This window comes from Cervus canadensis, chromosome 4 (assembly GCF_019320065.1).
Source record: "Cervus canadensis isolate Bull #8, Minnesota chromosome 4, ASM1932006v1, whole genome shotgun sequence".
Lineage (NCBI taxonomy): Eukaryota > Metazoa > Chordata > Mammalia > Artiodactyla > Cervidae > Cervus > Cervus canadensis.
The window spans coordinates 51,902,155-51,927,925 of NC_057389.1; the positions used below are offsets into that span (position 1 = coordinate 51,902,155).

At 41.0% G+C, this 25,771-nt stretch overlaps 1 protein-coding gene across 4 annotated transcripts in view; it reads left to right on the top strand.

Annotated features, from left to right (window-relative positions):
* PRELID2 (PRELI domain containing 2) overlaps window positions 1-25,771 on the top strand; it is a 102,388-nt gene that overhangs the window by 18,972 nt on the left and 57,645 nt on the right. For all 4 annotated transcript variants that reach the window (XR_006268986.1, XR_006268988.1, XR_006268987.1 and 1 more), the window contains exons 4-5: window positions 50-210; window positions 23,312-23,417. Coding sequence is in view for 1 of the 4 variants with exons in the window: in XM_043465113.1 (XP_043321048.1) it covers window positions 50-210; window positions 23,312-23,417 (267 nt within the window). In the remaining 3 variants the exon portion in view is untranslated. The remainder of the gene's footprint in view (window positions 1-49; window positions 211-23,311; window positions 23,418-25,771) is intronic.

Below are 25,771 nucleotides of genomic sequence, written 5' to 3' on the forward strand. Positions count from 1 at the left end.
TAGCTTGCTCTTCCTAAATTCAGAAAGCCGTTCTCCCGCTTTTGGACAGGTGAACATTTTAAAGGTGCCTAATATCCAGTTAGAAGAGGAATCGTGGTTCAATCCTCAGGAAAGGAACATGGCTATAAGGAGTCACTGCCTTACATGGACACAATATGCATCCATGAAAGAAGAGTCTGTCTTCAGGGAAAGTATGGAAAATCCAAATTGGTAAGATCACCTGTGTGTTTGTGTGTGTGTGTGTGTGTGTGCAAGCATGCACGCACATGTCCATTTGTGTGTGTGTAGTAGGGTTCAGGGAAGCACAAATGAGCACACATATTAAAAAGCTATGATTTTATTCTTATAACCTCTGCTTAAAACTCACATAAATTATATAGTATTGATTTTTAATCATACAAGTAGTCAATAAATAGATTTCCCTTTGGGGGGAAAAATGACAGCTCAACTCCTTTCTGATTGTCCTGTCTAATCCTGGTGCCCTTTTGCCTTCTCCAGAGGAAGTGAATGTTTTCAATGCATTGAGTATTCTTCTAGACCCTTAAGAGATAACTTTCAGTTCAGTTCAGTCGCTCAGTCGTGTCCGACTCTTTGTGACCCCATAAATCGCAGAACACCAGGCCTCCCTGTCCATCACCAACTCCCGGAGTTTACTCAAACTCATGTCCATCGAGTCGGTCATGCCATCCAGCCATCTCATCCTCTGTCGTCCCCTTCTCCTCCTGCCCCCAATCCCTCCCAGCATCAGGGTCTTTTCCAATGAGTCAACCCTTCGCATGAGGTGGCCACAGTATTGGAGTTTCAGCTTCAGCTTCAGTCCTTCCAATGAACACCCAGGATTGATCTCCCCTAGGATGGGCTTTAGATACGCATAAAACCTGTATAATATAATATTGTTTATCCTTTTTACATACATGTGTTCATTCTGTTCAAATCATTGTGCACTTATCTTTTTCATTTTGTAGAATGTTTCTAAGCCTTATCCATTTGATGTCTGTAAAATCTAGATTATTCCTTTGAACTGTTGCATAATGTTCAATCCTATCATTATACTACATTCTCTTTAGCTTTTTTCCTTTTTGACAGATGTTCAGATGATTTCTAATTACTCTTGATTATAAGCAGTACTACTCTTTATTTTAAACAGTACTATAATATTGTGAATTGTATGATCCTTGAATATGCTATATGGGAATGTTTCTCTGAAGGAAAATTGATTTCATTATTGAAATATAGTTGACATATAGTATTATGTTAAAGGAGAAGTTTTAATTGTCAGGCTTATTGAGTTATTATTTACAAACAGTGAAGTTCTTAGCATACAGTTCAATGAGTTTTGGCAAACACACACATATACAGTTATGTAACCGCTGTCACAGTCAAGCTTCAGGTAGATTTTAAAGAGCCAGGATAATTCGATGGGGACAGAGTATTCTTGCACAACTGGATATCCACCTTCAGAAGAATGAAGATGGACTTCTACCTCATGTCAAACCCAAAATTAACTCAAAATGGATCAAAGACCTAAATCAAAGAGTTAGGACTATGAAACTCTTAGGAAAAAACATAGGGGTAAATCTTTGTGATCTTGAATTAGGCAGTAGTTTTTTAGTATGGCACCAAAAGCCCAAGCAATAAAAGAAAAAAAAAAAAAAGGTAAATTTGACTTCATCAAAATTAGAAACTTTTCTACTTCAGAGGACACCAAGAAGGTGAAAAGACAGTCCAGAGAATGGGAGAAAGTATTTGCAAAATCTGATAAGGGTTTCGGTTCAGTTTGTATCCAGAATATATAAAGGACTATTATAACTCAGTAATAAAAAGACAACCCACTTAATAAATGGCTAAGACATTTGAGTAGATATTTATCCAAAAAGGTATACAGATGGCCAATAAGCGTATGAAAAGATATTCGGCATCTTTAGTGTTTAGGAAAATGCAAATTAAAATCACAGTGAGATACCATTTTGAACCTAGTAGGCTGGCTGTAGTAAAAAAAACACAGTAACAAGTGCTGGAAAGGATGTAGAGAAATTGGAACCCACACACACTGCTGAAAGGAATGTCAGTGGTGTAGCTGCTGTGGAAAATGGTTTTCCAGTGCCTCAAATAGTTAAAGAGAGTTATCACTTGACCCAGCAGATCTACACTGTATTGTCCACAAAGATTTGTAGGAATGTTCATAGCACCATTATTCCTAATAGACAGAATGTAGAAACAAGTCAAACATCCACCATCCGATGAATATGTAACCAAAAATGGTATATCCATACAGTGGAATATTATTCAGCCATAAAAAGAAATGGAGTAATGATTCATGTTACATGGATAAAGTTTGAACACACTATTTTCAGTGACAGTTACAAAAGGTCATATATTGTTTGAGTCAGTTTATTTTAAATGTCCACAACAGGCAGATTCATAGGGACAGAAAGTAGATTTAGTGTTTGCCATGGGCAAGGAGGACAGGAGATGGAATTTTTTGGGGGGATGATAAAAATATTCTGGAACTAGTGATGATGCATAACTCTCGAGTATACGAAAACTGCTGAACTATATACCTTAAAGGGATAAACATTATGGTGTATGAATTATTCCTCAATGAAAGTTATGTGACTGGTTCTCAGAGTATGCATATTTTAGGTTTATATAGATTCTGTCACCAATATGGTTTTTAAAAATATTTATTTGGCTGAGCTGGGTCTTGGTTGCAGAATCTTTGTTAAGTTGTGAGGACTCTCGTAGTGATACACGGGCTTGGTTTCCCTGCAGCATGTGGAGTCTTAGTTCCTTGACCAGGGTTTGAACCTGCATCCCCTGCATTTCAAGGTGGGTGCTTAACTACTGGACCACAGGGGAAGTTCCTATAACCAATATGTTAATGTGTTAATTTACACTCACATCAACAGCACGTGAAAGCTCATTTCCTGTAACATTGCCAGAACTTAACATACTTTTTTATTTTTTGCCAGTATAACGGGTGAGAAATGATTACTTCCTTTGAGGTAGGTTTACAAACAAAAACAAACTATAACAAGCACCAAATGTTAATAGTGATTATTGCTGTGAACTGATTTCAGAGGATAATTTACTGCATGTTTTGCTATTCTGTATGGTTTGAATTTTTTATTCACTTATCATTTTAAGGCAAGTAAAGCCTCCAAACCCAAATAACTAAAAACCAGAAGTCTAAGATCCATCTGAAACCCTATCCCTGGTGCAGATCATTTCTGCTTCCCATAATTTTGGTCCTATAGTGACAATTCTAGAATGCTCCAACAGCACACTGATTGTGAATGCCAAGTCTTACTAGCATCTCAGGTGGGTTTACTGTGAACCGCCCACTAGCTTTTTTTTTTTTTCCCCTGTCAGTCTCATGCCAAGAACTTCAGACAAGTCATAGATGTTTGGGACTAACTATAAAAATTATAGATAAAGAATAGAGCTCCCCCACCCTTTTTTTTTTTTTTTTTTGTAGAAATAGTAAAAGGACAGAGTTGGCTGATTTTATGTAAAAAATACAGAAGTCTTTCATTTCATATATTAGTACCTCATTTCAGCCTCATTTTATCAGCTCTCTGGGCTATTGAGTCTGAAAAACTTTACTAAAGCTTCATCAGTTCTTTATAAAATGAAAACTGGCCCAGATAATCCAGGGAGAATATCCCTCAGGACCTTTTTCCTTTGTGTGTTTTTAAAAATTGTTGTTTTTTTTTTTTTGAATAGTCTGATTCTGGAAAAAAATGATACACGTATCTTGTAAAAAATACTAAGCAATTCAAGTGAAAAAGAAGCAGTTTTCATCATCTAACAGTTGTGCCTATTTGCATAATTTTCTTCATCCAATCCTAATTGGCATTTAGATTGTTTCTGAATTTTTTGCTGTTATAAACAATGGTGTGAAAAAAACAAAACAAAACAAAAAAAAAACAATGGTGTGATAAAATTACTTTGTTGTTGTTGACTTGCTAAGTCTTGTCCAACTCTTTGCAACTCTATGGACCTTAGCCTGCCAGGCTCCTCTGTCTATGGTGTTTCCAGGCAAGAATACTGGAATTAGTTACCATTTCCTCTTCCAGGGGATCTTCCTGACCCAGGGATCGAACCCGAGTTGAGTCTCCTCCATCTTTCTGCATTGCAGGTGGTTTTTTTTTTTTTTTTTTTTTTTACCGCTGAGCTACCTAGGAAGCCCTGATGAAATCATTGTAGTTACATATTTCCTCACTTATTCAGTGACCTTTTAGAGTAGATGGAGCAAGTGGGATTTCTGGGTCAAAGTTTATGTACATTTTATATTTTGATACATATTATCAGATTCTTCTCTAAAAAAGCTTTAGCCAACTACACTTTCTCCTTTCTTTGGTTTTTTAGTTCTTGTCCTCTGCAAAACACTCTCTTTTTGGTTACTGACACAGCAGACAGTATTTACTGACTCTTACTATGTCAGGGTCAGAGCTAGATCCTTCGCCTGTAGTGTTTTGAAGCTCAGGTTAAATAACTTACCCAAAGTGATAGCATCACTAGGTCACTGAGGTAAGATATGACCCCAAGTGGTGAGGCAGGAATATGGACAGTTATAAAAGGATGGACTTAATCTCAAACTGTAGATTGCTTTAGGTTCCAGGTTATGGAGAATGGGTTTTGTTCCTTTGGCAACAAGTGGTCACACAAAGGTTTCTGAGCAGGGGACGGTATGATGACAGCTATGATCAGGCTCTGGGAAACCTACATTTTCTTAGGCCTTGATGTGGATTTAGAAGGGTGTTTTAGGCAGACATTCTGAATGACTGGATAATCTTGGGGGGAACATCAAAGAAAGAGGACCCAGTATCACTTCCATTCCCCTCCTTGGCAGAGAGTGTGAGTAGTGACTAGTCAGTGCACCCAGAGGATGAAATGTGGACAGTCCTTTTATAAAGAAAAAAAAGAGGCTGTCACGGCTGCTGAGTCTAAAATTAGACCTTCACGCTGTGTGTTAGGTAGCAGGTGTGGGCGTGTGATGGGAAACCAGATGTCATTCTGTCCTGTGCATGGCCTGTCGGCTCAATTCAGAGATGGCCCACAGTGAGTCTCCCGTAGACTCTGGCTAAGCCTTGCTCCGTGTCTCTTTACATAAATCCAGTTTTGGCCTCCTGCTGATGTCTCTGCAGCTGTGGCATCTTCTGGGGCAAGAGCTCCGTCAGTCTTTCCCTGTCTGTGTATCACACAACTGGGCATTTCTAATATGCTTTCTTCCTTTGTTAACTTTGTAAGACATTTTCTTCCTGCAGTTTTTATGGAATGGAATTGGCATCCTTTCCAGAGCCTGGAGTGAGGTGATATTTTACACTCATCTCAGTTTTTCCAGAGTCCAGCTTAGCACTGCATGCCTCAGAGATGTCCTTTTATACACTCTCTCTACTTATTCTGTCCCCTCTTCTAATCAGGCTGCCTTCCACAGTAAATTGCAGACACCCTGACTCACCCAGCCATCTCTTACATAGTTTGTTATATGCCAGGCACTGTTTTAAGTGCTTGATGTATGTATGTATTTATGAATTTATATATGTAAATTTATGTAATCCTCAGAGAAACTCCATGAGGTTAGAACTATTCTTATCCCTCTTTACAACCTGAGGCTTAGAGAAGGTAAGTAACTTATACTAGCTAACATGACCAGTAAGTGTCAGAATCAGCTTCAAATCCAGGCGGTTTGGCTCTAGAGTGTATGCTGCCGGCAACGACACGACCCTTCCTCTCAGTGAGGAGCTCTGTTGCCTCGTAACCAGGTGTCATAGCTGGTGTTCTTTGGGCCCCACCTTGCCCTGTATGTCCAGTTTTTTTCCAAGTTGGGTTAGCTCTTAGCTGCTGGGAGCAACTAGGGTAGCACACTTATTTGTCCTCATGTAAGTGAGGGAAAGAGACCTGTGAGCGCAAGAGAACCCATCCCAGCCGTGGGGAAAGTGGCCTTTCTCTGAGTCTCTGAGTCAGCCTCGATCACCTGCTCCCTCCTGGACCAATAAGAGTGGTCAGAGGCTGATACGGGCTGACTGGCCCTCAGCAGTCAGCATCTGCCCCTAGAGCTGCAGGGTGGGTGTCGGAGAGGGGGTGTGCCCTTCCCTCTGAAACACGTGAGCTGCGTAGAAGACATAGCGGCGCCTGCACACACACCACTGGAGTCTAGTAAGAAAGAGCACTGCACGCCTTTTTCCTTTTCACATTTCCTCTTCAACATGGTACCCATTGTCTCCGTTATGCTTCGGGAAGTGATGGAAACTGACTTCAGTAAGTGAATACAGAGGTAGCTCTGTACCAGTCATCAGGCCTCCCAAGAGACAGGAACCAGGAGCTGGGAAACAAGCCCTAAGGCACCCGCACAGCCTCTCGTCTTTCCATACCTGGCTCCTTTGTTCACACTATAGATCTGCTTCATTGCACATCCAGCCTGGCACCTCCAGGCCTGTGCAGGGGCTTTCCTGTCCTGTGTCATGGTAACTGACTAGATTCTGGGGTTAGAAACAACCTTGGAAACTAAATATATGTCCTTGCCAAATGTACTTCACTGCTCTAAGCCTCAGTTTCTTCATCTGTACATTGGGGATAATATCCTTATCTCAGAGGGCTGCTGTGAGGAACAAATGAGATTATACTCACAGAGAGCTTAGAGCAGTGCTTGCCTATGAAAGTGAAGTGAAAGTGAAAGTGTTACTTGCTAAGTCATGTCTGACTCTTTGTGACCCCATGGACTGTACCCTCTGGGCTCCTCTGTCTGAGCGATTTTTCAGGCAAGAATACTAGAGTGGGTCTTTGTTCTGGCATGAGGGCTCCAGAGCACACGCTCAGTAGCCCCACAGCATGTGGGATCTTAGTTCTCTGATCAGGGATGGAACCTGCATCGAAGGCAGATTCTTTACCACTGGGCCACCAGGAAAGTTCCTCCCAGGCAATAATCCTGGAGTGAGTTGCCATTTCCTCCTCCAGGGGATCTTCCTGACCCAGGGATTTAACCTGTGTCTCCTGCATTGCAAGCTGATTCTTTACTGTCTGAGACATCAGGGAAACCCATGCCTGCCAGTAATGGTCAATAAATATTAGTGCTCAACATCATGACTTTTATTGCTGCTATTATCCTCATCTTCTTAAAAATTCATGTAACTTTTGATTCTAATCCTGAGTGTGTACTGTTTTCATGTTGAAACATTATGGTTGTTTCCCATTATGTTTCGGGGAGTTAGTCCATGCTGTGATTTTGCATTCTGCAGGCTCACCGTCTCTGGGGCTATAAGTCCCTCAATTCGAGAGTCATGGGAGTAGGAACTGTTCTCTTTTAGCTCCAGCATGAGAGTGAAGCACTGAAGAGCATAACATGCAGGGGTCAGTGCAGGCGTTTGTACGTGTGTGTGCATGCTCTGTCACTCCACTCGTGTCCAACTCTTTGCGACCCTGTGGATTGCAGCCCGCCAGGCTCCTCTGTCCGTGGGATTCTCCAGGCAAGAATGCTGGAGTAAGTTGCCATGCCCTCCTCCAGGGGATCTTCCCGAACTGGGGATCAAACCTGTGTCTTCTGCGTTGCCTGCATTGCAGGCAGATTCTTTATCCACTGAGCCACCTGGGAAGCCCAGGCGTTTGACTTGGACTGAATTGTCCTGGATTTGGGGTTCTCTTCTTGGCTTACGCTGTGACCCCACCTGCTGTAGATCCAAGGCTGCATGGTGCTCTGAGGAACTGCCCAGATTTTCAGAGTCAGAGATGCTGGGGGCGATGCACTTCACAGCTTGTGACACTTGGGCCACATCACAGAATAGAAAAATGAGTCCACCCAAGGTAAAAGAATTAAAAGTCAATTTTTGTGGGAATGTACTTTAGTATATAGAGTAGGATACAGGCATTTACTGGCTTCCCAGGTGGCACTAGTGGTAAAGAACCCACCTGCCAATGTAGGAGACATGAGTTTGATCTCTGGGTCGGGATGATCCCATGGAGGAGGGCGTGGCAGCCCACTCTAGTATTCTTACCTGGAGAGTGCCAGGGGCAGAGGATCCTGGTGGACTATATAGTCCATAGGGTTGCAAAAGAGTTGGACATGACTGAATTGACCTAGCAAGCAGGCACAGGCATTTATTTACTCTTGGAAGTGGATAATGGAGTGTTTTGTTTTTAACTTAAAATGTTATTGGAGTCTAATTGCTTTGCAGTGCTGTGTAGTTTCTGCTGTACGGGAAAGCGAATCAGCTGTCCATATACATTTATCCCTCTGTTCTGTATTTCCGTCCCTGTTAGAAGACCTCAGAGCGCTGAGTAGCATTCCCTCTACTGTACAGTAGGTTCTCATTAGCTAGCTGTTCTATACATGGTCGTGTATCTGTTTCAACCCCAATCCACCCCACCCTTTCTTTCCCCTCCTTGCTGTCCATACTGTACCATTTTTCTAGATTCCACATGTATGCATTAATATACAGTATTTGTTTTTCTCTTTCTGACTTACTTCACTCTGTATGATTTTTCAGAATGAAAATTCATGGTTTTTGCCCTCTGAAGCCTTCCATTCCAGGATAGACTTATTAGTTTCTTGCTAATTCATGTTTGCTTCTAGACTTTAAAATGTACTTCTGTCAGTCTCTGGTTCTTACTGTTAACAGATTTTTGTTGTACCATGTGGAAATGTAATTGATATGCACAAGATTTGGTTTTAATAACATTTACTTTATCCAAGTAATGTAATCCTAAAAGAATCATCTTGTAAAACTATTTTCTTGGACTTTGCCCTTTCAGTATAACGGTGTGTGTTGGGTGGTAAATAAAAAGTTTCTGTTATCGTGAAGCAGAATTTCAGTTATCACTGTCAGTGGGGACTCATGCTGTTCATGATAGTATAGAGCTGGGTTTCTTTTGCTTTTGAGCGACAAGACCATAATCCCATACTCGGCATCAAGCATTGTGATGGCCCATGTCTTCACCTGTCCATGTCTAAGAACTTTGGCTTGTCCACTGATGCTTGCAAACCTTATTTCTGAGATATGGAGATTTCAGCCTAGTAGCGTGTATGTTAATATCATTGGTTATGTTGACTCACCATTTATAAAATATCCAAAATGTCCCTCCTAGAATATACTGCATGCTGTTAAATAAGGTACATAACATTTTTACTTTTTAAATTTCTGGATTAAAACATCCCAAGTCTCAAGCATTCATTTGGTGATTCACAAATAGTATAATTAATTTGCATGTTTCTAGGGACTAATTGTTGAGCATTTCTTGTTGTGTATCTATTTTTTCCCTACTCTGATGTATTTTTCCCCCAGGAGAAAATTTGACAGGTAACTTCCTTGTGTTTGTTTGACACTGGCCTTTTTAGTTGACCTCCAAACTTGTTTTCACTGAAATATATTAAAATATTCTGATTTTGTCAACTTTACTTAGTAATTATTTCTAAGCCTTGATTGTGATGATAAAGGGCTTGAGGGTATTGTTATCTAATAAACAATAAGACAAAAAACCCACTGTATTCATGCCCCCAAACAAGATGCCTCTGATTATATTGACCTTAATTTCCCATGTATCAGTGAGTGATGAGACAATTAGCGGAATGAGCTGCTAGTTATTGAACATGGAAAACCAAGGACTTTTCTGTAAGTATAGCATCTGGACAGGAGCCTTATTTTTCACTCAGTAAGAATCCCCTGCAATAGATGTAATTGTCATCCATATAATCAGGGTCTTTGCTTTCCCATCCTGCTGAACCCCCACCTCTGGCACCGTGCAGGGCTCACAGAGACGGCTCTCTGGCCATTTGTTGAATGAATGCCAGGTAGTCCTTCTTATGAGCTGGAAAGGGGACATGAGGACGAGTGAAAAGGGCGCTGGCAGGAGGGGCACGTGCAGATCAGGGAAGCCTGAAAGGGTTTGTTGGGAAATTTGGTGTAGAGGGAATCTTGAACCCAGTAATACAGAATACTTCTCTTCCTCTTTTTCCTACTTAGTTATTTACTTGCCGTTGGACTCCAGGAAGCGGGCTCAAGCTGGCCTGAGCTCCCTCACAAGAGTGAGTGAAAGTCGCTCAGTTGTGTCCGACTCTTTGCGACCCCATGGACTATACAGTCCATGGAATTGTCCAGGCCAGAATACTGGAGTGGGTAGCCTTTCCCTTCTCCAGGGGATCTTCCCAACCCAAGGATCAAACCCAGGTCTGCTGCACTGAAGGCGATTCTTTACCAGCTGAGCCACCAGGGAAGCCCTCACAAGAGTAGTGTGGAGATTTAATAAGATAATAAATGGGAATGCTCTACACTTGGAGAGTATAAAGCACTAGATAATATAGGTTGTAATGGTGAATAAATGCTGTTTTCAGAGTGGTGTGGTGCCTTAAAGGTACTAACTTTGACAGGTGCAGTAAGCTGTTTTATAGAAAATGGAGGTGATGACTGAATTGGAAACAGTGGTGTTTAGCCAGGAGAGCATTCTGTGCCATTTACAAGTAAGGGCTTTTGAAATATCTTAGTGAATGCCTATTGATTATTTTTCCTCCCCACCTCCTTTGCCCTTTGGTTTTGTGTTGTATATTAATGCAGCATTGAGGGGTGTTTAAACATGTGGATTCATTGTGATGATTCTTGTTTTGTCGGCTGGGCTGGCTCCTGGGAATTAGTATATTTACTGTTTTCCAGGTAAGTCTGTGGAGCCTCTAGATTTAAGAACCCGTAATAGCTCGTCAGTGTTCTGTGGTTCCAGTGGAAAGCAGACATATAGCTGGCACTCCTTTTGCAACTCTGTTTTCTGCAGAGTTCCTGTTAATCTTGTAAAGCAGGACCAGTTGATAATCTGGCTCTCCGGCAGACAGTAAACACTTTTGGCAGAAATACCATGTTGAAAAGTTTAGCGAAATTTGAATGAACTCCTCTGGAATCTCTTATGGAACAGAGATGCCAGTTTAAGTTCCTTCCTCCTCCCTCCCTCCCTCTCCCTTCCTTCGTCTCTTTCTCTTCTTTTTATCTTTATCCCTTTCCTTCCTTTCTTTTCCTTTCTTTCTTCCTTTTCCTTCCTCCATTCTTCTCTAGTAAATAAAAAGTTTGGGTGTTAAAAATTACAGTGTTTTATTAATATCAACCAAGAATTGATGCCATGCAGAACAACCTAAAGGTCTTTTGGGGCTGTGGATGACAGTCCACCCAGTAGATTTTAGGGATCAGCGGTTTGTTCTTTGCCCATTGCTCTGGAGCATTCTGTGGTAGGAGAATACTGCAGTTGCTATAGTTCATTTACTCATTCTGCAGAACAAATCATTTTTACAGACGTGTAGCTTGCTGTACATGGTACTCTGACTTTTACATTAATTTAACATTACCTTTGGGACTGTCTTTCCTTATTAAATGTGTCACTTTAAAATGATTTTTTAAAATGGCTGTTCAGTTTATTTATTGGATAAAATTATTCTAATGTGTTTAATTATTGGGAATTGCATCATTTGCTCTTGTAGCTAGTCATGTGATGAGAATCTTTGTAGGCTGATCTATACCCTCATCTAATATTTTTCTGCTCAAAGCCCATTGTTAGAGGTAGATATTATGGGTCCAAAGGTTTACATATGTATGAGGGTTTTATTAGGTATTGCTAAACTAAAGTATGTATGCCTAAGCATCTCGGAAGACTTCCCAGGGACTTGGCGGTGCTGTACAGACCAATATTTGAAATGGGATCAGGAACAGCTACATAATTTGCAGGAGCCAGTGCAAAATGAAAAGGCGGAAAGTGAAGTCGCTCAGTCATGTCCTACTCTTTGCAACCCCATGGACTGTAGCCTATCAGACTCCTCCGTCCATGGGATTTTCCAGGCAAGACTACTGGAGTGGTTTGCCATTTCCTTCTCCAGGGGATCTTCCTGACCCAGGGATCGAACCCAGGTCTTCTGCATTGTAGGCAGATGCTTTTACCGTCTGAGCCCCCAGGGAGGTCAGTCCCCTGTTAAAAAGGAGTTAAGAACTTTGAAACAGCGACAGTGGCACGTTCAGCTAAATGTGTAGCCCTTCTGATGGCGGAGGACTGTGCCACCCTGTAGAGCACACATCCTTGAAGCCAGCCTGAATGGGATGCACATGATGGTGGGCCCAGTATACCAAGACAAGCCTCCAGTTGGACCAGTCCACAAACTTGTATATTGTCAAGCTTTGCCCATCACTCAGGATGCCAGTGAACTTGCACTGAATGGGCACTTTCCTAGGTCACATGATTGTGGGAAGGGATGTGGGCACATGTTAACTGTGTGGATTCAAAACGTGGCCATGTACTTACTTTCGTGTGACCTTAGCCAGTTCGCCTCTCTGAGCCTCAGTGTTTTCGTCTGTAAAATGGGGTTAGTATTATCTGTGTCCTAAGATAGATGGTGAGAATTGAAAGACATGTGTATCAAAGTTTTAATACAGTGCTTCTCCACAGCAAGCTATTAATAAGACAGATTGTGAAAATTAATGCTGTATTTTAAGAGGCTGAGCCACTCTGCCCTGTAATATGTACCCGCTCCTGCTCCTGAGATCCACTGTTACTTACTCCCTGCTCCTGCTCATGGCTAATCACTTAGATAGCAACCCATTGGTTCCTAGAACAGGTTAAAAGAGAGCAGCTCAGGGGTAAGGATTTTAGGAGTGGAGGTTATAGAAGCCAGCAGGCTGGTCTCTGTGACCACTGGGTGGGTATTTGATATGTGATAGCAGCATGGGAGGGCTTCCTTGTGGCTCAGTGATAAAGAATCTGACCGTAATGCAGAAGACCCAGGTTCGATCCCAGAGTTGAGAAGATCCCCTGGAGGAGGGCATGGCAATCCACTCCAGTATTCTTGCCGGGAGAATTCCGAGGACAGAGGAGCCTGGTGGGCTACAGTCCATAGGGCCACACATAGTCGGACACGACTGAAGTGACTCGGCGGCAGCAGCAGCAGCACGGGAGGAAAGGCTGGAAAGATGAGGGTCTGGAGCTCCGAGGGCCTTGAATGCCAGCACGGGAGGGAGGGACTCCCTGCCAGGTGGTTTATGAGGACTGAGTGCTACCTCGATGCTAATGGACTGGAAATACTTTGGAGTTTACTGGAGCTGGATTTCTTCTGTGGGCATTTACTCTCTAAGACACTCTGCCCCTCTTTCTGCAAATGTGGTAGCAGTTTAATAGCATTATTACTACCAGTATTAGTGTGATTAACTAACTTGTATCGAATGTTTACCATATTACCTTGAGTATTACCTTACATATTATCTTATTCACCTTTGGAACAACCTTTGAGTAGGTATGATTAACCCCATTTTACAGAGGAGATGGGGCTTCAGGAACTTACCTATGTGGACGAGTCCCATTCTGTGTTAGAGAGGAGATGTGAGTCCAAGTCATCTGACTGCAGGAGCCACATGCCTCATCCATGTCCTGTATAAATATATGTAAATATACATGTGTATATATATATATTTAATATGCATGCAAGTGTAAAATATAAGCAATGTGTATAAAATTATGTGGGTTTGTGGTAAGGTTAAAAACTGTTTAGCGCTTATTGAGAACCCAATTCAACTGTAAGTTGAATTGGGGCCCTGAGGAAGCACAGCTTTGTTGGTGGATTTGGTAAGACTTTGGGGGACCACGTGTCCTGGTGTGGTAGACTGCAGGACAGTCTCTGAAGCAGTTTTGGGCCCAGGGGGTTAGGAGGGCTGACTCTGCTTGTCCCTTGGGCCACCCCTCTGTGTTGCTTACAGAATGTCAAAAACATCTCAGTTAGAACTGAGATGTCATCATAAGCGCATCCATGGAATCTTATTTTTTTTTCTCATTAAAGACACTTCAATTAAATTCCCATTGTGAAAACAATTAGGCCAGATTTGCTGTACCCAGCCAGTCAGTAACTCAGGGACAAGATCTCATTACGAGCTTTTGCTTTCCTGGAAACAGCCATTTTATGGATTCCTCGCTGGTGGCTGCATATCCTGGGGATTAATTCCTGATCCATATTTCCTCTGAACTATTTCGTTTTCTCCAATTTGGAGGGAACCACATTTTTACATGACCCCAACCTTGGAGACTGATGGTATAAATTGTCACTCATTGTCACAGAGGAGTTCCAGCCTTTGAGCTGTGTGCTCTCTGTCATGATTCCAGTATGTTCTGTGTAGAATTCTGTTTGCCTGTGGACAAAGCAATAGATGGGACTCAGGTTCATGCATGCTCAGTTTCTTCAGTCGTTTTTGAGTCTTTATGACCCCATGGACAGTAGCCCATCAAGGTTCTCTACCCATGGAATTCTCCAGGCCAGAATACTGGAGTGGGTTGCCATTTCCTTCTCCAGTGTGTCTTCCAGACCCAGGGATCCAACCGCGTCGCCTACATTAGCAGGCGGATTCTTTACCGCTCAGTTACGTATGACACCCCACTCCAGTGCTCTTGCCTGGAAAATCCCATGGATGGAGGAGCCTGGTGGGCTGCAGTCCATGGAGTCGCGAAGAGTCAGACAGGACTGAGCGACTTCGCTTTCACTTTTCACTTTCATGCATTGGAGAAGGAAATGGCAACCCACTCCAGTGTTCTTGCCTGGCGAATCCCGTGGATGGCGGAGCCTGGTGGGCTGCCATCTGTGGGGTCACACAGAGTTGCACGCGACTGAAGCGACTTAGCAGAGCATGTTTGTCCTATGAATGAGTGAGCCTCCTTTTTAAACAAGTTTCCAGATATTGGGCTAGCTTATCTCTCAGCCAGGTAAAGGCTGCCTTCTACTGACAACTACGAGTGAGCTCCTGAGACATTTGGTTCAATTTCCCTGACCAAAGTATTGAGATGTATTATAAATTTCTCCTTCTTTTGCTTCTTCCCTACTTCTTCCTTAGCCTCCCTCCTCCTCTCCATTCTTCTGTTCCTAATGCATTATTGATTTCCTACCATCTGCTAGTCATTGCAATTGGAAATGATACAATAAAGAAAAAAATATATATAGATATTGGGTTGGCCAAAAAGTTCATTTGGATTTTGCCATATCATCATGCAGAAAACCCTGAATGGACTTTTTGAACAACCCAGTCCAACCATTTAGAAAACCGTGGCATTTTTTTTTTAAAGTTGAAACTGTATATGTCCAGTGACCTAGATATGTGACCACTAGGCAAATAGATGGGAAAACAATGGAAATAGTGACATACATTATTTTCTTGGGCTCCAAAATCACTGTGGACAGTGACTGCAGCCATAAAATTAAAAGACACTGGCTCCTTGGAAGAAAAGCTATGACAAACCTAGACAAAATATTAAAAAGCAGAGAGATTACTTTGCTGACAAAGAGCCGTATAGTCAAAGCTATGGTTTTTATAGTAGTCATGTATGGATGTTAGAGTTGGATCATAAAGAAGGCTGAGTACTGAAGAATTGATGCTTTCCAACTGTGGTGTTGGAGAAGACTCCTGACAGTTCCTTGGACTGCAAGGAGATCAAACCAGTCCATCCTAAATAAAGTCAGACCCAGCCTTGGGCTGCCCCGGTCTCCAGGCGCTCGGCCTTGAGCTGCTCTAGTTGTTCAGCTCAGCCTCCAGCCGCTCCCGGTGGGCCGCCCACAGCTGGTGCAGCTGTTTCAACGGGAAAGGGGTTCATGTCGTTGAGGGCGATCAATGTGCATCAGCTTCCTGTGGGGAGAGTGGAGTCAGAGTCAGCGGGTGTCCTGGAAGGACTGATTGGAAGGACTGATACTGAGGTTGAAGCTCCAATATTTTGGCCGTCTGATATGAGGAGCCAACTCATTGGAAAGGACTCTGATGCTGGGAAAGTTTGAAGGCAGGAGGAGAAAGGAACGACTGAGGCTGAGATGGTTGGATGGCATCACTGGCTCAATGGACATCAGTTTGAGTAAGCTCCAGGAGACGGTGAAGGACAGGGACGCCTGGCTTGTTGTAGTCCATGGAGTCACAAAGTGTCAGACACAACTGAGCGACTGAACAACAACAGCAAAGACGCTCTAGAGACACTTGTGTACATATGTAACTGGATATGTTATAAATGTTTCCTTTACAAAACTCCAAACTGAGTCCATATTATATGCCCATCTTTGGGAGAGTGGATAGATAATCTGGAGTATTTTCAAACAATAGAACAGTATACAGCAGTGAAAACTAACAACAGCTTCATGTAACAGTATGGGTGCATCTCCACTAAGCAAGCAAGTTTTGTTCTCTGTGCCTTGGTGAACAGAGACAAGATCAGGATGTGCTTAGGAAGCTGACAGGGCAGTGTGAGTTATGGGGAGCCCATGCTGGAGGCAGGAACCCCATTGGGAGGCAGTTGTGGTCCTTAAGAGACTGTGCTGTGCTAAACTTAGGTAGTAGCAGCAGCAAGAGAGAGAATGGCATGGACTATTAAGGGGCTTGAGAAGTAAAATAAACACAATCGGGGGACTGAGTGAATGTTTGGATGGATTAGAAAAAAGAGCCATGTAACCTGTTGCTGAGACTTCTAATCTCATAGCCTGGGATGATGGTTGTCTCCTTCACTGAGATAGGGGCAGGGCTAGGGTTTTGAGCCTGTATATATGTGTCTGCATGATACCAGGCTATGACCTCAGGCAAGTTATTTAACTTCTACCACCGTTTTCTCATGTGTGAAAACAAGAAAACATACTAAGAGTGACAACCTTAGAAGATAATACTGTGTCTGATATATAATACACAATTTTACTGTACAGATTTTTGAAGAGTGCGTGTGACCCTGAGTATGTAACATTGTGAATGGATGCAGTCATTCCTTTAGGCTGAACAGAGACAGGCATAGGAAAACTTGAATCATCTTTATATCTCTTGAGTCAAACATCAGGTGCTTAAAGCTTGGGATCAAGGAGAAAGTCATAGGACAAAAAGCACAAATAACTGGAGTTATGTAGTATGGGGAAAAGAAAGCCCAGAGGTGACTTAATGAGACTTTAAATGAAGGAGTTAAGTCAGAAGTTAGCATGTCCCTATGCTAAAAATGGTTCATGGTCGCACGGAGCCTGTTAAAGATGACTGTTTATATGAAAATGATGCTTAAGGATTTATTAGTAATATTTTTGGTGATGCCAAGTAATACATCTTTATTATAGAAAACTTGTAGAAAGAACAAAGTAAATACATGGTACCTATAATTCTAATGCCCAGAGAGTCTGTTCATATTTCAGCTCTGTCCATTTGCCTGTCTGTTCATGTGCTCATCCATCCATCTTGTCTTTCTCTCTCTCTCTTTTTTTTTTAGAGTTGAAATTAAACCATAAGTTGTCGTGTAAGCTACTGTGTTTTGTGCTGGAACTGAAATGGAGGCTTACCTAGCATGAGGGATTTAGATTAGCTATATGTATTAAGAAGAAAATATCTGATGTGCTTTGTCAATGAGTTATTGAGAGAAAATACAGCAGTTCCTTCTATGAAAGTCTTAAAATATAATAGGATAAACTTTCATCTCACTGATGGCAAGGGCATGACCCTGCTTTACTGCCCTGTTATTCTTTGATATGTGGGTAAGCCTGAGAGTGCTTTTCTGAGCATTTACTTCTCCCAAAAGTGGTGGAAAGAAATATTGGTTAGAATATGATGTAAGTGAGACTTATATTAATCCCTCACCTACATTTTCCTTGCAGACTGAAGAGTACATTTCTCCCTAGAGTGTAGGACTGCTCAACTTTTCAATTTTAAATATTAAAATCACTAAAATTCTACTCTGACTTAATCTGGAACAAAGACAGGAAAGATTAATGTCACTAGGATATAGTTTTACATGGGCAAATCATTTTAAATAGGCTTAGATCTAAGAGGTGGAAGCTACTTTGCCTAGAGTATTTGTGAGATTGGCTAGGATAACTGTGTATGTATGTGAGAGAGAGAGGAAGGGAGAGATGGAAGGAGGGAGGGAGAGAGAGAGAGAAGTGTTCTGAAGGTTTCCTTTTAGTCTGTGCATCATCTAAATGTGGAGGCTACTGCTATTAGAGATTTAGAAAGATCTAATTAAGGGTTATAGTAACTATTTTTACCCAAATCATAGCTTTTTGGTTTCATAATTTTCTTAATATGTTCCTTAGTGAATGTGCTCATATATACATATACACACTCCAAAGTACATATATGGGAGATGTGGCTCCCATTTCCTTTTCTTAGAGATATAAGAAAGTAGGGGCAATATTTTTTTAGTATTTATTTTTATTTATTTATTTGACTGTCTGATCTTAGTTGTGACACACAAGATCTTTGATCTTTGTTGCAGCATATGGGATATAATTCCCTGACCAGGGATTGGGAAGCATGGAATCGTAGCCACTGGACCACCAGGGAAATCCCTGAATAGTTTTGATTGTAAAGAAATTAAATGTTAGTTTATCCATTTAGCAAATACTCATTGAACTCATTGAGTGTAGACAGTGTGCTGAAAATGGAGGATATGGGCTCATCTAAAAGCAATAGGGAAAGGCAGCAAGCCTTTTAGTTAATGGTGCACATGTAACTGTTAATCTGTATCTATTATTTGGTGGCCTCAGATAAATCCTTGTCTTGAATATAAAGTCTAAACTCCTCAATCTGGGAAGACCATTTGCAATCTGGTCTCTATCTGCCCTGATAGCGTTATCTCCTAGCATCTCCCATGCCTGCCTTATACTTTTTTATGGAAAGAATTTATCAGCCCCTTACTAAGTATTGGATATTTTCAGATAACTAGCTCTTCAGACATTCTCTGCTCCTTCACACCTTGTCTGGGTCCTGTGGTTTTCCGCTGGTGGAACTCTTTGCCTCCATTTGCTGGGTGACACTCACCGTCTCGTCTCTCTTTCCCACTAGTCAGTGGGATTCTGGAGGACAGATCCTGTCCTTCCCTGTAGGACTCTTGCACCCAGTGAGGTGCTCAGCGTATTGTAACCACACTGTCCATGTGTGTTGAGCAAATGAATGAATGAGGCAGAGTCCAGTCTCTTGTGGTGATGAACTCCCTCAGCTTTTGTTTATGTGGAAAACCTTAATTTTGCCTTCCCTTTTGAAGGATAATTTTACCAAATATGATATTCTTGGTTTTCAGGTGTTTTTTTTTTTTTTCTTTTTTCCCTTTAGCCCTTTGTATCTTTCTTCCTGTAGTTGTTAAGTCGTGTCTGACTCTTGTGACCCCATGGACTGTAACCTGCCAAGCTCCTCGGTCCGTGGGATTCTCTAGGCAAGAATATTGCAGTGGGTTGCCATTTCCTTCACCAGGGAGCCCTTTGAAATATATCATCCCAATTTCTTCTGGCCTACTTAGTTTCTCCTGAGAAATCATTGAAAACTTTATGGGGGCTCCTTTGTTTTATTTTTCTTGCTGCTTTTAAGATTCTCTCTCATTGTCTGTGACTTGATAATTTGGTTATAAAAGTCTTGATGTGAGTCTCTTTAGGATTTATCCTATTTGGAATCATTGAGTTTCCTCAATTTGGATGTCCATTTTCTCCCTCAGATTTGGAAAGTTCTCTGCCATTGTTTCTTTAATAGGCTCTTTGCTCCTTTCTCTCTTTCTTCTCCTTCTGGTACTTCCATAATGTGCACATTGACCACTCAGTGGTGTCCCATGAGTCCACGAGGCTGTCTTCACTTCCTTTTTTTCCCCATTCTCTCTCTTCTGATTTAGTAATTTCAAATGACATATCCTTAAGTTCACTAATTCTTTCTTCTGCTTGATCAAATATGTGTTAACTGTGCTAGTGAATTTTTCAAGTATTTTATTCTTTAGCTCCTGATTCCCGACCCCCCTCCCTTTTTTTTCTTTCCTAGTTTCTATCTCTTTTTTGATAGTCTCATTTTGTATACCTCATTTTCTGATTTCATTTAGTTGTCTACTTATATTCTCTTTTAGCTTATCAAGCATCTTTAAGATGATTGTTTTGAATTTGTCAGGTAATTCATAGATTTCTGTTTTTTTTAGGATTGGTGTCTAGAGATGTATTTTGTTATTTTGGTTGAGCCTATTTCCTTGTTTGTTTACTTTGTGACCTTTTGTTGAGACTTGGGCATTTGAGGAGACAGCCAACTCTCCCAGCCCCTGCATGCTTGCTTTGTGCAGGGGAACACTTTCACTCATCAGCCTGGATAGAGATTCTGGGGTGGGGGTGCTCTCAAGTCTTAGGATATTTCTTTTTTGGGCTTGTGTGTTTAATTGCCTAGTTAGAAGGTCTGCCCCTGTTTTCAAGAGCTCATATTCTCTTGGTCCCCAGTGTCTGACTGTGGTACTACAGATTCTCTGGTGCTATAAGAAGCCACCTTGCTTTTATTCTTAGCAGCCCCTTGATATCCAGAATGTGCTGCTCTTCCCTTCAGCATTCTGAGTCAGGCAAGACAGAAACCAGTTCGTTAGACAGCGCACCCATAAAGCCAGAATGTTAGCCGTACTTTCCACTCTTTTCTTTTTTCCCAGAGAAGCCAGGAGTTAAAAGAGTTTTCTCCTGATTGTGCTGCATGTGCTGGATGCATGGGGCTACGAGCAGGTCAATGCAACACATTATTATTCACTCTGATGTGGCTCTGCTTGGCTTTATATTCACGTGGGTGCTGCAGTCTTTTAACTGGTCTATGGACTTCTTACAAAGGAAAATTCACTCATATGTTGTTAAGTTGGGTTCTTGATGAGGAAATGGGGGCCTGGGGCTTACTATTCTGTCATCTTTCTGATATTACTCTCAAGTATTGTTTAGATCTTTATTTTATGAAATGGAGATAATATTGGTAGAACTTTAAATAGGTCAGTGGCATATATAATCTGTCTCACCTCCTTTATTTTATAATTTTTTTTGGCTCTGCTAGGTCTTAGTTGTGGCACGTGGGGTCTTTGATCTTTGTCATGGCATTTGGGATCTTTAGGTGCAGCATGTGCAATCTAGTTCCCTGACTAGGGATTGAACCCAGGCCTCCTGCATTGGGAGCAGAGAATGTTAGCTGCTGGACCTCCAGGGAAGTCCCTCACCTCCTTTTCTAATCAAAGATTAAAGAAGTCATTCGAGGCTTCTTTCCTATTTCTGTCTGTCTCTCGTTAGTAATGGTGGCTGCCTAACATTTAATAAGTTCCTTACTGTGTGTCAGGAGCTGTTCATGTTCCTGTTGTATGTATGTATTTATTTATTTCTGGCACTGGTTGTCAAAGTAAGATGCTATAATTATTTCCAGTTTATATGGGGAGGAAACTGAGTTAAGAGACTCTAAGTAATGTACTCAAACTGATAATTGTCTCAGACTTAATTTTAACAAGACATTTTGTAGCATGGGATGAGGATACATGTGTATATTTACTTCAGTCAGTTCAGTTGCTCAGTTATGTCCGACTTTTTGTGACCCCATGGACTGCAGCACTTCAGGCCTCTCCTGTCCATCACCTACTCCAGGAGTTTACTCAAACCCAAGTCCATTGAGTTGGTGGTGATGCCATCCAACCATCTCATCCTCTGTCATCCCTTTCTCCTCCCACCTTCAATCTTTCCCAGCATCAGGGTCTTTTCACATGAGTCAGTTCTTTGCATCAGGTGGCCAAAGTATTGGAGTTTCACCTTCAGCAGCAGTCATTCCAATGAATATTTAGGACTGATTTCCTTTAGGATGGGCTGGTTGGATCTCCTTGCTGTCCAGGGGACTCTCAAGAGTCTTCTCCAACACCACAATTCAAAAGCCTCAATTCTTCAGAGCTCAGCTTGTTTTATACTCCAACTTTCACATTCATACATGACTACTGGAAAAACCATAGCCTTGACTAGATGGACCTTTGTTGGCAAAGTAATGTCTCTTCTTTTTAATATGCTGTCTAGGTTGGTCATAACTTTTCTTTCAAGGAGCAAGTGTCTTTTAATTTCATGGCTGCAATCACCATCTGCAGTGATTTTGGAGCCCCCCAAAATGAAGTCTGTCACTATTTCCATTGTTTCCCCATCTGTTTGCCATGAAGTGATGGGACTGGATGCCATGATCTTAGTTTTCTGAATGTTGAGTTCTAAGCCAACTTTTTCACTCTACTCTTTCACTTTCATTAAGAGGCTCTTTGGTTCTTTGCTTTCTGCCATAAGGGTAGTGTCATCTGCATATCTGAGGTTATTGATATTTCTCCTGGCAATCTTGATTCCAGTTTGTGCTTCATCCAGTTCAGCATTTCACATGATGTACTCTGCATATAAGTTAAATAAACAGGGTGAGAATATACAGCCTTTCCCAATTTGGAACCAGTCTGTTGTTCCATGTCCAGTTCTAACTGTTGCTTCCTGACCTGCATATAGATTTCTCAGGAGGCAGGTCAGGTGGTCTGGTATTCCCATCTCTTGAAGAATTTTCCACAGTTTGTTGTGATCCACACAGTCAAAGGCTTTGGCATAGTCAATAAAGCAGAGGTAGATGTTTTTCTGGAACTCTTGCTTTTTCGATGATCCAACAGATGTTGGCAATTTGATTTCTGGTTCCTCTGCCTTTTCTAAATCCAGATTGAACATCTGGAAGTTCATGGTTCATGTACTGTTGAAGCCTGGCTTGGAGAATTTTGAGCATTACTTTACTAGCGTGTGAGATGAGTGCAATTGTGTGGTAGTTTGAGCATTCTTTGGCATTGCCTTTCTTTGGGATTGGAATGAAAACTGACCTTTTCCAGTCCTGTGAACACTGCTGAGTTTTCCAAATTTTCTGGCATTTTGAGTGCAGCACTTTCACAGCATCATCTTTTAGGATTTTAAATAGCTCAACTGGAATTCCATCACCTCCATTATCTTTGTTCGTAGTGATGCTTCCTAAGGCCCACTTGATTTTGCATTCCAGGATATATTTACTTAGAATCAGTCAAATTTATTGTGGTAGAGATTCTTAAAGCTTTTTGACTGTCTTATGTCCTATCACATTTTGATCATTAAATGATTTGTTAGGTATAAATAAAACTTGTGTTTTATATAGGTTTTATAATCAGAATAATGTACCCATTTATTTTCTCTTCTTTCCAGCTTTATTGAGATCCAATTGGCATGTAATATTGTGTAAGTTTGAGATGTACGGTGTAATCATTTGAAATATGTATATATTACAAGATAATCACAATAAGGTTAGTTAACACATCTATTATCTCACATAGTGCATGGTGAGGACTTAAGGATATACTTTCTTAGCAATTTGAAATGAATAGTTTTTGAGTATAATACATTGCTTATGTTATATAAAATGGAAGTCTCTTTTTAATAAAATCTTTTGTCTTAATAGGCAATTATTGAATTACTATGAATATTATTTTGTGTTGATTATACATGGTAATTATGCTGTTGGAAATCCCTGTAATTTAAATATTCAAATATAGAAATGACACCAAGGCTGTATATTTTTGTTTTTTGCAGGACAGAGTTCATTCAGAAAGGCAGGATTTCAATCACAGGGGCTGGTTTTCTCAACTGCGTTTTGGAGAATTTTGCTAGTACATTTTTAAGACAGGGTGTCCAGAAGGTAAGCTTCCTTTCACTCTTAATCAATATTAATTTTAAGAAATTATGGAGTTTCCCATTGGGTTCTTGAACAAGATTCCTGAACAGACATAACAAGAAAAAATATAGTTATTAAACAAATATATACAAAGATAATTACCCTCACTAATTATTGCATGAATCCAAATCAAAGTGAAACTAAAGTGCCATTTGTGTCTCATTAAATTAAAAATATGCCAATGAAGAATATGTAATAATATGGGAATACTTACAGTCTAATGAATAGAAATAAATCAAAGTGAATAGCTATGTTTACAGTATATATAATATGATGACTGTTTAGTAAAAAAGACAATAATACCTAGTATTTATGGGGTGCTTCCCATGTGCTACTCACTAAAAAGAATATTTAATCATTAATTCACTTAATGCTCGCAAATTTTGGAAATAGCTGTTTTGTTTTTTTTTTTGGAAATAGCTGTTATTCTTGTCCTGATGTTGTGAATGAAGAAGATGTACCTCTGGAGCTCCTGATTATTTTTTATTATGGTTTTTAAGCCCTATACCTGTGGCAGCTTAGGTGTCCATGAATGGTGTTCAGAGCCCACCTTGGAGTTCTATGGTCCTGTGTTACCCTGTTTTAAGTAGAGCAATTCTGTTTTTAATTTTTTTGGTTGATTTACAATGTTGTATTCATGTATTTATTTATATTTTAATTTTTGGCTACACCCTGCTGCATGTGGGATCTCAGTTGCCCAGCCAGGGATCAAACCCACACCCCCTGCATTGGAAGGCAAAGTCTTAACCACTGGACCACCAGGAAAGTCCCAAACTATTCTGTTTTTCACCTGTTTTGTATAGCATTACATCTAAGATTTCTATATCCTATTTTCTTGCCTAGGAAAGTCCATTTCTCATGCATCTTTACATGTCTACTGCAGGTGTAAATATTTTAGAATTGTTTTATTATTATTTAGCCCACCAGGCTCCTCTGTCCATGAAATTTTCCAGGCAAGGATATTGGGGTGGGTAGCTATTCCCTCCTCCAGGGGTTCTTCCCGACGCTAGGATCGAACCTGGGTCTCCTGCATTGCAAGTGGACTCTGCCATCTGAGCCACCAGGGAATCCCTTGTTATATTAAAAATTGTTTAATTGTCATTATTATTGTTATTAATTATGATGATGGACATAATTACTTATTTCCAGGGTTTGCTCAGGTCTGATGCATATGTTACCTAGTTTTGCCTTTGGGGTAGACTTAATGGCTGGTCTACAGATCTATCATTATGACCCCAGAGAATTTCTGGGTAATGAACCTTTGTTTTTGTTTTGCAGATCTAGGTTCAGTAATGAACCTGGACCACACGTGTTAGTCTGGGAGGCTGAGGGTGATGAATGAGTATTTGGTATGGTACTGTACTGCACAGACATGCTGTTGAGATTAATGATGTGTTCCTGACCCTGGTGAGGACATAGCCAGACTGGCCCTGCCTTTTTAAGCCTGGGCTTGAAGCAGGTAGTTGAGCTTCTGGAAGGTCTGTTGTGATTATTATGACATTATGGCATTTTGGCAGTCATTATGGCAGGTTTTTCCTGCTATACTGCAAAATAATGCATTTGTAAACAGCCCCATATTCTGCAAAATTGCTCTCTAATAATAATAGTGCTGATGAGAGAAATAACTTTGTTGCCGTGTCCCTGACTGAGTTGACTTCTTGGACCTTGTTTAGATTAGAAATGGCAGACTTTTTCTGTAAAGTGCATGTATACTCAGTCATGTCCAACTCTATGCGACCCTACGTGCTGTAGCCTGCCAAGCTCCTCTGGCCATGGAATTTTCCAGGCAAGAAGACTAGAGTGGGTTGCCTTTTCCTAATTCATTTCTGTAAAGAGCCAGATAGTGAACATGTTAAGACTTTGTGGGCCAAGAGGCAACATCAAAATACTGTGTAGGTGCTTTGTAACAAGAGAAATAAATTTGCACATATTTTTAATTGAATAAATTAAAATATAATGATAGTAATTGAGTATAGTTTTTATAATACAAGTCTACTAAGCATATAATTCTTAAAAGAATGGAATTATTTTTGGGGAGAGATGATATTTACCTGTTCAGTTCAGTCACTCAGTTGTGTCTGACTCTGTGACCCCGTGGACCGCAGCATACCAGGCTTTCCTGTCCATCACCAACTCCTGGAGCTTACTCAAACTCATGTCTATCAAGTTGGTGATGCCATCCAACCATCGCATCCTCTGTTGTCCCCTTCTCCTCCTGCCTTCAATCTTTCCCAGCATCAGTATCTTTTCCAATGAGTCAGTGCTTCGCTTCAGGTGGCCAAAGTATCCATCAGTCCTTCCAATGAATATTCAGGACT